At 37.2% G+C, this 14576-nt stretch overlaps 1 protein-coding gene across 1 annotated transcript in view; it reads left to right on the top strand.

Annotated features, from left to right (window-relative positions):
* LOC114054282 (zinc finger protein 704) overlaps positions 1-12952 on the top strand; it is a 334268-nt gene extending 321316 nt beyond the window's left edge. Inside the window, exon 9 of the mRNA XM_027877476.1 lies at positions 5791-12952. Coding sequence (XP_027733277.1) covers positions 5791-5902 — 112 coding nt within the window. The 3' untranslated portion in view covers positions 5903-12952. The remainder of the gene's footprint in view (positions 1-5790) is intronic.
* Positions 12953-14576: the final 1624 nt, after the last annotated feature.

The following is a 14576-nucleotide window of genomic DNA, read 5'->3' as shown; positions in this document are numbered from 1 at the left end:
TGGATGGATTCTCTAAATTTGCATATCTTGCATTTCTTTTGAGCTATTTCCTAGAGCACAGCACTTTCTTTAACGCAGGTATGCCATGCTGGGTGATCCTTTGCCAGAATCTCCCATGTCACTCAATTCCACAATTCTTCAGAGAGACCTTGAGAGTGTCCTTGTATCACTTCTTCTGACCACAATGTGAGTGCTTGCGTTGTGTGAGTTCCCCGTAAAATAGTCTTTTAGCCAAGTATACCTTTGGCTTTTGAACAGTGTGGCCAGCCCATTGGAGTTGTGATCTCTGCAGTAGAGTTTGAATGTTTGGCAGTTTAGTTCAAGAAAGGGCCTCAGTGTCCAGTACCTTATACTGCCAGGTGATATTCACAATCTTCCTAAGACAGTTCAAATGGAAGTGATTCACAGACATACAAAAAAGAAGACACCAAGGTCATCTACTGCATCCCAAGCCATCACCAGTCATCTTGACTCTGCCACTGGACTGTGACGACTCTGGAAGAGAGAGTGAGGCTGATGACTTAATGCGACTCTGTCTCACTACATAATGTGTAACATACTCGGAACTCTACCTAGCAAGAAACACGCAAGAACTATATAAATACAATTCTAAACCACTATTACAGAAATAAAGACAGACCTAAATAATGGGAAAAATATTATCTGCTTGTGATAAAAGTAGCCCAAGTCAATATAATAAAAATGACAATACTTTCTAAATTTATTTATTCAATGCCATAGCAGTCAAACTATCAAAAGATTACTTTGTAGAAAAAATAATAGTAAAAATTAATGTGGAGACAGAAGAGGTCAAAATATCATGGGAAATCATGAAAAAAAGTGGGAATGAAGGTGGTCTGAGTATTAAGGCTCAATTGTATTAAAAGGCAATAATTCTTGAAACAATTTGGTACTGTTTAAAAAATAGAGAGATCAATCAGTGGAACAGATAAGGTGCACAACATACAGAAGCAACTAAACCCCAAAGCCTAGTATTCAGTAAATATAAACACTCCAGCTACTAGGATAAGGACTTATTATTTGATAAAACTTTCCGGGAAAATTGGACAGTAGTATAAAAGAGATTTAATTCAGATGAACACTTCACATATTATACCAAGGTGAGCTCCAAATAGATTCTTGACCTAAATATTAAAAGGTCACATCATAAACAAATTAAAGAAAAATAGAAAAAATACTTATCACATCTATGAATATGAGAAAAATTTATGACCAAACAAAGAATAGAGAGAATCACAGAAAATAAGATGGATAATTTTGATTACGTGAAATTTAAAAGGTTTTGCCCAAACAAATCCAATAAAATCAATATCACATGGAAAATTATTAATTGGGGAAAAAATTTTGCATCAAGTTTCTCTGATAAAGGTCTTATTTCCAAGATATATGAGGAAATTATTCAAATTTATAAGAGTAAGGGTCATTCCCCAGTTGATAAGTGGACTTAGGATATGAACAGGCAGTTGTCAATGAAAAAAACTCAGACTGTTTATGGACATATGAATAAATACTACCAATAATTAATAACTAGGGAACTTTGAATTAAAACATTCCTGAGATTACATTTTACACCCAATAGATTAGCAAAGATTACAAAAAAGCAAAATGGTAAATGGGAGAGATGAGTCTTTCTGACTCCAAATCCAGCACTCTCTTCGCTGTGCCACCTAGCTATACCCCACAACCATTCTGTAAAGCAACTTAGAATTATACACACACAAAAAATTACTAAATGGTACATGTCCTTTCGTCTAGCTATACCACTGCTAGGCCTAGATCTGAAAGAAGTCAAGGAAGAAGAAGTTCGTATATGTACAAAATTATTTTAGCTTCACTTTTTGTGGTTGGCAAAAAAGTGCAAACTAAAGGAATGCCCACCAGTTAAGGAATAGATGAATAAGTCATGGAATGTGAATGGGATGGAGTGCTATTGTGTTGTAAGAAGAAAATACATTATTTCAAAGACACGTAGAAAAGCTTGTATGAACTGATGCAGAGAGAAGTGAGCAGAACTAGAAGAACAATTTACATTCATTTTTAAAACAAATGATTTTGAAGACTGTTAAAAATCAAGTAATGAAATGAGCAGAACAAGAACTATTGATAATGATAACAACGCTTTAAAGAAAAACAGCTTTGAAAGCTGTAAGAAAGCCAAACCAAGCTGTAAGAAAGCCACAATCATTACAATGGCTATCCATGATTCCGGAGGACTAATGATGAAAATGAAATGGTTGAATATTTGCAAATATGTGAAATACCCAGATTGACAGAATAAGAAATAGAGATTTTAAGCAACCCAACTTCAAGCCATGCATGGACTCCCAAAGAAAAAATTCCAAAACCGGGTAGATTTACAAGTAAATTCTACAAAGCATTCAAAGAACAGTTTGATTAATGTTACATAAATAGTTTACAGAAATAGCAGAAGAAGATAAGGCATCCCACCAAATCCCTTCTGTGACATAGATATGGTCTTGATTCATAAACCAGCAAAGTTAAAACAGAAAAAGAAAATAGAGTTCAATATCCCTAATGAACATTAATGCAAAGAGGCTAAAACAACCTATCATAAAAGATTTTACATTGGAAGTAGATTAGATTTATACTAGGAATGCAGAGCTAGCTTAATATTAGGAAAACTCTAAACTTTATTTTCCATATTAATAATAAAATGAACAATAATGATATTGATTATATCAATAGATGCAAGAAAAGCTTGGAACAAAATACATCTATTTCTGTTACAAAACACTATGAAAATACAGGAATTAATGGAGTTTTCATCAAAATAATAACTATTATACTGCATATCTAAAATGTAGAACTACCATTATATGTAATGGGGATAAACTAGAATCCTTTCCGATAAAATCAGGTGAAACAAGGATGGCCATTATAACCACTTCTATTTGCCATAGTACGAGAACTGCTCGCTATAGCAATAAAACAAGAAAAACAAATCAAGGGAATAAGTATAGATAAAGAAGAGGCAAAATTATTACTTTTTGCAAAAGAAATGATAGTATACTTAAAGCTAGTCAATTAAAAATTAATTGAAACAATAACTTCAGGAAACTTATAGGATGTAAAATAAACCACACAAATCACCAGCATTTCTGTAGAATACCAATAAAAAAACTAGTATGAATATAAATCTGTAGAGGAAAAAAATGGACCTTTAATAGAATAAATACATGACTTTTGTGTATTTCTCATGAAAAGACTATAGCTGAGAAAGAAGAAACGATCTGGGTATACTCAGCCTCCCATTGGGCATGTTCCCAGCACTTCACTCCCCACCCTCATCACTACTTTCAGCACTTCACACCCATCAAGGCAACATGGCACCCTTGTTATGAGCTTATCATGAAGGGTCAATACCCAGACCCCAGTTTTGCAGGTTTCATCCCTTATGTGCCTTAAATGATTGATTTATTTGATAGGAACTCGGGGTACGTGGTGTCAAATTTATGACCCAGACTCCTCTAGTATCATCTCACTAAAAACCTTGAAATGTAAACACTAGATAAGAGTCAAAGAAAAATAGAATGACAAATTTATTTAAGCAGTTGGAAGGAACTATATGATGACACAGTGCTAATATTGTAATGAAGGGAGAAGTAACAAGTGTCTTTTCAGAACACAGTTCTGAAAGGGTATTGAGGGAGAGAAATAAGGAATAATCTAAGGTGCTGCCCATTATTTGGTTAATAGCTAAACAAATTGTGATATATGAATGTAATGGAATATTATTATACCACAAGAAACTATTGAAAGAGATGATTTCACAGAATCTTGGGATTTACGAACCCATGCATAATGAAGTGAGCAGAACCAAGAGAACAATTTATGCAATGACAACAACGTTGTAAAGAAAATCTACTCTGAAAGATTGAAGAGCTCTGATCAAACCAGCCATGGCTCTTGAGAATGATGTGTGCTACCCACCTCCTGACAGAAAAATGATACTCCCAAAGTAAAACAAGAGACAAATTTTTGGACATGGTCACCATGTAGATTTGTTTGCTTTGCCGATGCTTATTTGTTACAAGGGGTTTTTTTCTCCCTCTGTTTTTTTTTTAACTTGTATTTTATTTTTCCCAATTACATATAAAGATAATTTTTAACATTCATTTTTTTAATAAGATTTTGAGTTGCAATTTTTTCTCCCTCCGCCTCCTTCCTCTCTAAGATGGTAAGCAATTTGATGCAGGTTATATATATGTGCAATCATGTAAAACATATTTCCTTATTAGTCACATTGTAAAAAAAAGAAACAGAACAAAAGGAAAAAACTACAAAATAAATAACATGAAAATAGTATGCTTTGATCTGCATTCAGACTCCGTAGTTCTTTCTCTGGATGTGGATAGCATTTTCCATCATGAGTCTTTTGGAATTGTTGTAGATCATTGTATTACTAAGAAGAGCTACATCAATCATAGTTGATCATTGCACAGTGTTGCTGTTACTGTGTGTGATGTTCTCCTGGTTCTGCTCACTTCGTTCTGCTCACTACATGCTGCCTCAGTTCATGTAAGTCTTTCCAGGTTTTGTCTGAAGTCTGCCTGCTCATCTTAACTTACAGAACAATAGTATTCCAATACATTCATATACTACAGCTTGTTTAGCCATTCCCCAATCATTGAGCATCCCCTCAATTTCCAGTTCTTTGCCATCACAAAAAGACCTGCTGTAAATATTTTTGCACATGTAGGTCCTTTTCCCTTTCTCTCTGTTTTTAATTGTGTTTAAGGAGGGAAAGGGGATAGCAGTGCCAAAAGGATCATTAAAACATTTTTAAATTCACAGATGAGAACAGAAGGAAGTTCAGAAAAAAACACAAAAAAGCAGGATAGTCTTGAAATGAACATGTGGAATATATTATGTACTTTTTTAAAAGCAAATGGTATGAAATAGAGACTCGGTTTCATATACAATCCTTTTATTGTGTTCTTCTGTATACATGGAAATCTTTTTTGCCATTTAAATTCAGAAGAAAAAAAAAGAAAACCTCAAGGGGTAACATTGTTTTATTAACACTTAAGCTCCTTTTAAATAAAAAAATAAAACTTTCATGAAGAAATTATAGACTTAGAGCTGTAAGGTAACTTAGACACCGTCTGGCTCAATACCCTCTTATTACAGATAGAGAAACCAAAAGCTAGGTTAAATGAATTGTCCAATGTCATACAGGTAGGAAGTAGCCAAGGTAGGATTTGAACTCAGGTACTCTGACTCCAAAGCCAATGTTCTTCCCACTTACTGTATACCACCTCCAAAAATGTTTAATGGAGTTCCATCTCCATCCCAAAAATAGGGAGATTAAAATTTAAGAGGTACAGCAAGGTATCCAGTTATCTAGGCTTAACCATTATAATTCAATGATGCCATTCCCAAAATTTAGTAATCACTTGAAATCCCAGATAGAATTCCATTTCTTCATATAGTTACTAGGGTTTTTTTTCTGCTTTTAGGAGATTAATATATCTCCAGTAACTAGCATAGCACCTAGTACATAGTAGGTATTTAATAAATGCTTCCTAATAAATTGATTGATAATAACTAATATTTATATAGAGGTTCAAGGTTTATAAAGCACTTTACATGATTTGTCTCATTTCATCCTCACAACAACCCAGTGAAGTAGGTACTACAAGTATTCTTGTCCCTGTTTTATCAATGAGGAAACTGAGACTTGGGCTTCAGGTTCAAGAGAAAGTCCATGAACCCCCATTGATTAGATGCCTCTTTTCTATCTTACAGAAAGCCACGGGGGGAGGGCAAAAAATGCCGGAAGGTTTATGGCATGGAGAATCGAGACATGTGGTGCACTGCATGCCGTTGGAAGAAGGCCTGCCAAAGGTTCATTGACTGAAGAGTGGAAGCCTCAAGGGTGTGGGGTGTGGATGCCCAGGAGCCTGCCAGCAGCTGCCCTTGACACTCTTCCTGCCCTCTCCTTCCACTCCTGGTTTTGAAAAGAGCTTTTTGCATTAACCACCAAAATGCACTCGTAGCCAAGGTGAAGCCTTTCGAAAAACCTGTGTGTGGAAGAACAGCAAAAAAAATTTTTAAAGTAACTAGCATCACCAACCAGTATCCAACCTGGAAGCAGCTATAACTTTTTTTTAGTTTAAAAAAAAAAGTTAACCTTTTGCTCTGTGACTTCCTCATCACCCTGGCCCCAGTAGATCTTGTAACTGTACTGTGAACTTCTGTAGCAGTTAAAACAACAAACCCTTCTTTCCCCAGAATGGAGGTATCTTTTGCTATGTTTTCTGACTAACATACCTTCCAAGATTTTTTTTCTGACACTTTAAGAACAACCCACCACATAAGCTACAGTTTATTCAACAGCATTTGTACAAAGAATGGACTCTACTGCATAATTCCCAATGTGAACAGTCTTGCTTCTCTTTCCCATTTGACCCCTTGGAGCCATGCGTACCCTGCTGTGCTTTAGGGACAAACAGCACTCATGATTTCTTTTCCATTTGGGGTTTTCTTTAAAAAAAAAAAATGGCCACACACCAGAAGTCCTGTGGGAGCTATTAACCTGTAAGCCCCCTGGGGCTTTTAAGAACACAAAAAAGATAACAAATGATGGAAATCACCAGCAAACTTCAGCCATGAGCTGAGATCAGGAAATCCAATTGTCATCATTGGGAAACATCTGGGAGCTTCACTTGATTTCCCAAGAAGCTTTTTCTAATTGCTTGGCTTTCTATGATGTAGTGGCCATGCCATGAGGGGCAACCTCCTGCCTCTCTCCATCTTATTGCAACTCCATCAAGAACTGGTCCATGTAGCCATCTGGGTAACCCTTAATCCTTTTTTTCAGGGATGTGATCCAAACCAGCAGCTCAGCTCTGTTTACTATTATTGCTTGTTTGTGAGACTGTTGCCAGCTTAATGGGTCACTAGTCCTTTCCACAAAAAAAGAAAAAGTATTCTACAACTAACTTTTCGGAAAAGGTATAAAAATTGGAAATGTCCCATACACAGAAACCTGTGAGGTTGGTTTTAAATGCAGAACACAGCCTACGTAGTCTCATCCATTCTAAAAAGTCATTTTGAGTTAGAAAACCAATTCCTATTTTGAGTGCACTTTTATAAATTTTTATGCTTTTGCATGTCTGGTATATGGGTTAATGAATACTATAGATCTTTGTAGGGGTTAATGCAAGATACAGACCTTTATTTTTTATCATTTGAAAATTTTGGGGCTATTTATTGATAATTATCTGAGTTGGAGAAAATACAATAAACAAAAGGAAGATGCCATGTTGATGTATACAAGGTGTGGTTATAGTAATATCTCTGTTTAGTAGGGTCAAGGTTTAAAATAGGTAGTATGTACAGGATCTAAGGCCTTAGCTTAAAAAAAACAATTCATTTGAGAGCTAGGCCCTACAAATAAGTTAATTTTCCATCCAATCTAAAACCTATTGCCCTACTAAACATTTACTCTCTCCTACCCCTGTGCAAAGAAGAATAGCACCTTAGAAGATGTATTGTTTAGAACTCGAAAATTAGCATCAGCCATAGGAATGTTAAGTAAAATTGCACAAAGGAAGGGTGTTACTATGTTTAGAAATTGCACACACACACACACACAAATTTCTAAACTGAAATCTTATTAAGCCTTATTTCCCTTTTTATATTTAAAAAAAGGGAAGTACAGGTAGGTTGCTCAGTGCAATATACTGACCCCCATTATTTATGCTTATTTTCTGGCAAATTTTTTTTCAGATCCCTCATAGAGAGAACCGTGGTCCTTTGTTTCTTATAGGTTAATGACTGGCCTGGTTTAATCATTTGTTTTTAGTCAGTTCTACTGATACTTCTTTAAAACCCCTTAGCTCCAGATATCAGAAAATAATAGCATTTGTACAACCTCACCCAACTTTAGTAACACAATTCTTGAGAGGAAAAAAGTACTTTCTAATACTTGCTATGTAGTATGACATTCCCTAGGTCAGCCATGAAAACAGTCTTTGAAAAATTCCATCATCTTCTGGCTCATTTATTTGCCCCTGGTCTCTTTCTTCCCTCTCATGTCATTGTGCCTATCATACTACTGTCTTATAACCAAGATGACACTACTCACCCACTCAGTAGGACAGTTCTGTGTATGGTTAAGAGTTTGTTCTGGTTTATCTTACGACTAGCAATGCAATCAGTGTCTCTCTGAAGCTCCTTGGCCTATTTACAGAGAGAATCTATTCCTTGGTTTTGTTCGTCTGATTTATTAGTCGATAATGAAGAACTGAATTCTCCACATTCCATGAGACCTAGGTGTAGGGGAGAGCTCTGCATGGGATCAGTTTCCGTGGCCATTGTAGTCAGCCCCAAACCCCACCCCACCTCCCAAGAGATATTCTAGTGTGGTGTGATGTTCTCCAGAAGTACTCTAGATAACTTTCCCTCCCCAACTTCAGGCATCATCTGATTCTCAGACTCGATACAGTTGTAATGAAAGGCCTATGCCTCCCAGCTACTTCCTTCCTAGTCACCTACACAAACCATCACTTCAGTTTAAAGGAAGAGTTCCTAACATTTTTTGAGGTCATAGACTCTTTTGGCAGCCTGGTTAAGCCTATAGACCCCTTCTCAGAATAATATTCTTAATAGATATGGTTACAAAGAAAATCAGTTATGCTGAAATACAATTATCAAAATACTTTTTAAAATACAAGTTTATAGACCCTAGGTTAAGAACTCCAGGTTTAAAGCCGTCATTGTTCATACTGAGTCACCAAATCAGCCAGGGAAGAGCAATACAAAAAAAGATTGGGAGATGTTCATCTAACTGATTTCCAGACAGCAAGTTTTTATTGGACACTAGACAGTGCTCCAAAGCCAGGGGTACACAGCCCTGGTTTTGCTTTCATAATACATGCTTGCATTGGCATATTGAACAATCGAGGCCCCATACTTTGGCATTTGGGGTAGCTGGGAGATGTGAAGTTTTCCCTGGCTGACCAAGGAGAAAGGGAATTGTGACTTCTTAAATATAAACCCAAGAAAGGTCATTGTTGTTGTTGTTTTTAATCCAAAAAACAGTTCCAAACTACAAAAGCAAATTCTTTTATCTATTTTAAAGAAGTAGGATAATTTGGTTGTAATTGTTTATCTCAAGTGCCAAATTAAACCACATTCGTCTTATAATGTTACATTGGGCAATATATCATCTTAATTCGTCATTTGGTGGTTGAAGGAGGAGGAAGGAAAGTTAGAAGTTGACCTCATTCTGAAAGTTCCAACTACCCCCTTGCTACTTATATAAATGCCTCATGCAACTCACTGGAGCTCTGCCCACACAGAAGGAGTGGCAAGAATATGAATTAAGGTCCAAAAATATTTCTAAAAGCATCTTTGTGATCATCACTTTATGATTTTTCACAAAGTTTCCTGTCTTCTCTATAGAGGGCATTTCTTTACTGCCAACACTGTATTCCCCAAATAGTTGAAAAGAATATGGTACTCTGCACGTACTGTGATCAGCATGGCCCCTTCTAGAATCAGGCATCATTTATCTTAATAATTCTTATAAAATGCTTTTGCCAAAGCCCCTCAGTGCTTTCCAGTAGAGATGTACCAAACTTCCTTGAAAGGGGAACTTAAAAAGTAGAAAAGAGACTTCCCATTGGGGGAACCAGGTGGGAGGTAGGAGAAGACATAGGCAGGAGTTCATTTGCCTGGCACAGATTTGAGTGGTGCTGTGACCAAACTGCATTTAGGGGCTCGCCCTTCCACCTCAGATCGTGACACCATCATGTCTTGCTGAAAAGAAAACAAACTGCAGGCTCATCTAAGGAAGAGGGAAAGGCCCTGAAGAACAAAAGCTTCCATTACCGGGGTGGAAAGGTCACCTCTCTTCCTAATGTAAAACACGGCATGGATGCTTCCACCCCTTTATCCCATACTTGTTGGCCACTTTGTCTTCTCTTGCTGGGAGCACCCGGGGCAGTCACAAACTATGAATTCACTCACCCAGCATACTTTGTGCTTTGCAGCATATTTTTGTCCATAAACTGTGACCTGGGAGGCACAGAGGGAGATGAGGTGCCACTTTTATTACAGAATTGCCTTTCTGGTCATAACTGTTATCTGCAAATGAAACTTTTCAGCTGAGTGATGCAGTTGTTACAGGCCTTTTGACTTTCCATGAAATTTTAACAGAAGGCTTCATTTGCATGGTAGAAATGAGTTCTGAAAATGAAGTCTAACCTATGAACTTTAAAGTTGATAATTAAATATAAGTGGACTTTATCTTTTACTTCAGTCTAAGCTACACTGGAAAGCAGATCTCAGTTCTAAATCCAGAGTCTGTGCTGCAAACGCTTTTAATTTTTTCCCCCACTCTGGAAGGCTTCTATAGAAAGGGGAAACTGCAGCGTTCATCTAGCCTGAGAAGTGACTAAAATTGTATATAATAATAGCTCGCTTTTAGGTAGTGCTTTACCATTTACAAAGCACTTTACACACAGTCCCATTTAATCCTGTGAGGGCAGCAGGGCAAGTGTTATCACCCTCCCCTCCCTTTTAATATAAAGTAGGATACCTTGATAGTAGTTGCAAAATAATGTAAATAATACTCATTTCCTCAGGGAAAATTAAAGGGCAGAACATTTGTAAATTAGGTCTGGTGGACCCTAACAGGAGTAAGAGTTTTAATATGTATTTTTAGTGTTTTTTTCTAGTCAAAGCTATGTAGCAAAATGAAGATGATGTCCGAATTCATCAGAGAGAAACACACTACCGGGAGGCCACTGTCTTAGGTAGCATGCAGCACCTCCCCTGCGGTGTGTGTGTCTCCCTTAAGGAATAGGTATATATTTATAGCTGATCTGAAGCTCTAAGATTGGAATTTGAATCCCAAACAGATATTGCCTGTGGCTTCTGCAGCCCTGTAGGTGTTTGTTGACTTTGTATAAAGCTTTTCTGAATGTACTTGTAAACATGAAGTTTTGTCATCTCCTTCTCCAATCCCACAGTTAAATAGCTGTATTGTATAAGTGGAAGTCTGTACACGGAAGCAGTTTAAAATATGTCTTGCACTCCATAGCATGTTGTAGTGCAAACTTAGAAGTACCTTCATGGGTAAGGTATACTGCTTTCTTCCAGATACTGTCAAATTTAGATCGATCTTCATGCCTTCTGCAGCACTGACCCAAGTGGAAACCGGGTAGAATTCATGAATATAAATGAGAGCCAAATCAGGGTAGGATTCATGAATACCAGTGTGGCTATGGAGCATATTATGTAGTGCTCTGGGCACACAGGTCGGTCTACTAGAAATTCATCTCCCTAAAAAAACAACTACCAGAGCTGCACGTAACAAACTCCCCACCTCCCTCAAACCTACAGCAGTTTCTCCTTATTAGAACATCTTGGTAGAGTCCTTTTTCATCTCAGTATTCTAGTTTAGAAAGCCTACAAGTAGCATTAAAATGTTTAGGTGCCATTATTAACACTGAGTGACTCTCAGCCTAATAAGCTTATGGAAATAAAAGTTACTCTTTAGACTAATGAGTTTTCTCTGTGTAGAGATCAACCCTGTGTTATAAGTCCCAGGAAGCAGAAATACATGATTTTCCCAGGCTTGTGTTTGTCATAAGAATGGTAATCAAAGGAGGCATTACTTGTATGATCATTTTTTATATATAGTTAGTTTTTTGGTTTGTTTTGTAAGACAATCTCATTCTGTGTAACTTTGCTGTTAGTCTGGGATTTGGAACACTGTTTTGCCACATCAGTGTGTAAATTTAAATAACACTAAAGTTAGCTTCATTTGTTTTGTTTTTTAAAAAGCCCTATTTAAAAACCTCCATCCTTCTAAGAAGCAAGAGACTCTGCTAATAAGCTCTGGTGCTTAACATCTCAAGGGGACCAAAAACATTTTTCAAGATGCCCAATGCTTTGTCCGCACAGGCTGCATCATCATTGGTCAGAGGAGACATTATTCATCTCCATGAAGCACATCTAGGGCAGTGTCACTGTCAGGCAAGAAAGAGAAGGAGCAGCCTTTAGTGCTAATGATGCAACTCACTCCCTAAACAAAAGGTTTCACCATTTTGACTAGTGACTGGTCATTCACTAGGTCTCTTATCTCACTGCAGCAAGGACAGGAATAGGCCAAACTGAAGACATACAACTAAGAGAATCCCCATGTTTATAGCTCTTCCTTTCCATTACCATTACCAGAACCTAAAGTTGTGCTTCAAAGTACTATGTGGTGAAAAAGACATCCTAAAAGAGATATTTTGTATGCCGTTTTAAACTAACAACTTTAACAGAGGCACTTTTTTTAAATAGGGCATGTATTTACTTGTGTAAGATGCTCAATATGAAGTTACTAGCTGTCAGTCCAAAAGATGAGCTTACTCTAAGGGAATTATGAAATTGTACGTAATGAGAAATCAATCAACATTGGGTGAGGTGAGTTTTTTTTTTTTTATCTCTCTGTAGGCCCAAAGATAGAATTCTTGGGGAATCATCCAGATCTGGGGCTCTTTAGTTCCCAGAATTAATTATAATCTCTTTAGTGAGGTCTCTAACAAACCAAATGCTTCATCTTTCGATGTGAGAAATATACTCATAAGGGACCACAAGTTATAAGAAGGTGATTGTGTTCTCAAGAGTCAAATATGTTAATCAAAACAAATTTTTTTTAATTAAAAGTGAGGTTGATATACTAAAGGTTTTAATTCTTGCCTAAATATTTTTGGCTTTATTTAAACAAAACTGTGGTGTCTATACACTTTGATCAGGTCCATTTCCAGATGCTTCAGATGTGTGTCACCTAGGTTTTCAGGGGGAGAAAACTTTACCTAATCTAATCTTAAGTTTATGGGGCAGTTAGGTGGTGCAGTGGATTGAGTTCCAGACCTGAAGTCAGGAAGACTCATCTTCCTAATTTAAAATGTGGCCTCAGACACTTATTATTTATGTGACCCTGGACAAGTCACTTAACCCTGTTTGCCTCAGTTTCTTCACCTGTAAAATGAGCTGGAGAAGGAAATGGTAAACCACTCCAGTATCTTTGCCAAGAAAACCCCAAATGGGGTCACAAAGAGTTGGTCATGACTAAAACGACTGAACGATCTTAAGTACAAACCAGAATGAAAAGGGTAGATGCCCATTCAATGGTCTACCTCCTTGAGGTGACCAGGAAGACAGGCAACCATTTGGCCTCAAAAAGGCCTTAAAACCTGAAAATCTGAGAGATCATGCTGGATCCTGAGATCATAGCTTTAGAGCTGGAAGTGACATTACAATTCATTTAGGAAACTGAGGCCCAGACATGAAGTGACTTGTTCGGCTCTGTCATTGAGCCAGGATTCAGTCTCAGACCCTGTGACTCTAGTGCTCTTTCTACTAAACCAAGCTGAATCCTGGAAAACTTTGTATGTACATAGCCCATAGATCTTGGTGATACACAGGTCAAACTCCCAAACAATTTTTATTACTTTTTTTAAACCAAAAATACTTGTTTCACCTAAAGGTAGACTGAGCCTTACTGAAGGTATATACAGTATATTCTATAATCAGAGCCAGCATTGTGTCATGTCTCCCTTGCTCTCTCAGTCTCATGCATTAGAATTCTGTGGAGAGGCTGAAAACCTTAGCTTGTTTAGTGAAGAGAGAAGTCAGTGAGGTCCTATCTCACTAGAAATTATTTTTTACTGAAGACAAATTCGGAAATGTGATCTCCTCGGACTTCTGTCTAAACAAAAGTCACCGAAGCATGATCAAAGTTAGCTCTCCTGTTGGTTATGGAGTACCCAGTAGCACTGAAAAAAAAAAAACAAAACCCTGCAATTGTAAGCTTTCTTACTGATATTACTACCGCAACCACTGTGACAAGAAGGGGGTAGCCCAGGAGAGCTGTTGCACCTTGAGAGCAGGCAGCAAGGGAGTCCCCTGCAATTATCATAAGATAACACACTTTGCTTTCTAATGCCAAAGCCCTTTGCCATCCTCTCTGCACTTCTCCATGTTGCTTCCATCTCCCCACCCAACAAGTTTTCACTATGAAACCCCACTATTCTTACCTGACCTAGCAAAATTCTTGTCACCTTATTACAAAACTATTAATTTTGTGTATATTCTGGAGCTTCCCCTGGCTCTCCAAAGGAGGCTCTGTGCAAATTTAAAAAAAAACCACATATATAAGCTTCTCTGAGGGCAGTTAGGGAATTAGCCATGGCTATATCTTGAAAGAGATGAGCTAGAACATTATTCATTCATTTCGATAGCTAACCTAAATAATTTTTAAACCCTATGTTAAAATTGAGTGCTGTTAGTTTTGAAAGATAATATGATATCGAAGCCATTACTAAGTAAACACTTGGAATTATGTTTTGAAGTGGTCCCTGAAAGTTAAATTCAGAAAGATTAAAACCTGCTCCTTGTTAGAGCCAATTCTGGAACAGATCCAATGGATTAGGGTCTAAACTGATCAGGAACACCTGTCCAGGGACATTCATCACCCCAGAGCCAAGCCAGACGCTGAGATGAATCTGAGGATCAACCTCAGAACTAAC

Source organism: Vombatus ursinus, unplaced genomic scaffold (genome assembly GCF_900497805.2).
Source record: "Vombatus ursinus unplaced genomic scaffold, bare-nosed wombat genome assembly UNPS02014812.1, whole genome shotgun sequence".
Lineage (NCBI taxonomy): Eukaryota > Metazoa > Chordata > Mammalia > Diprotodontia > Vombatidae > Vombatus > Vombatus ursinus.
This window is presented reverse-complemented; position numbering and strand designations above follow the sequence as displayed.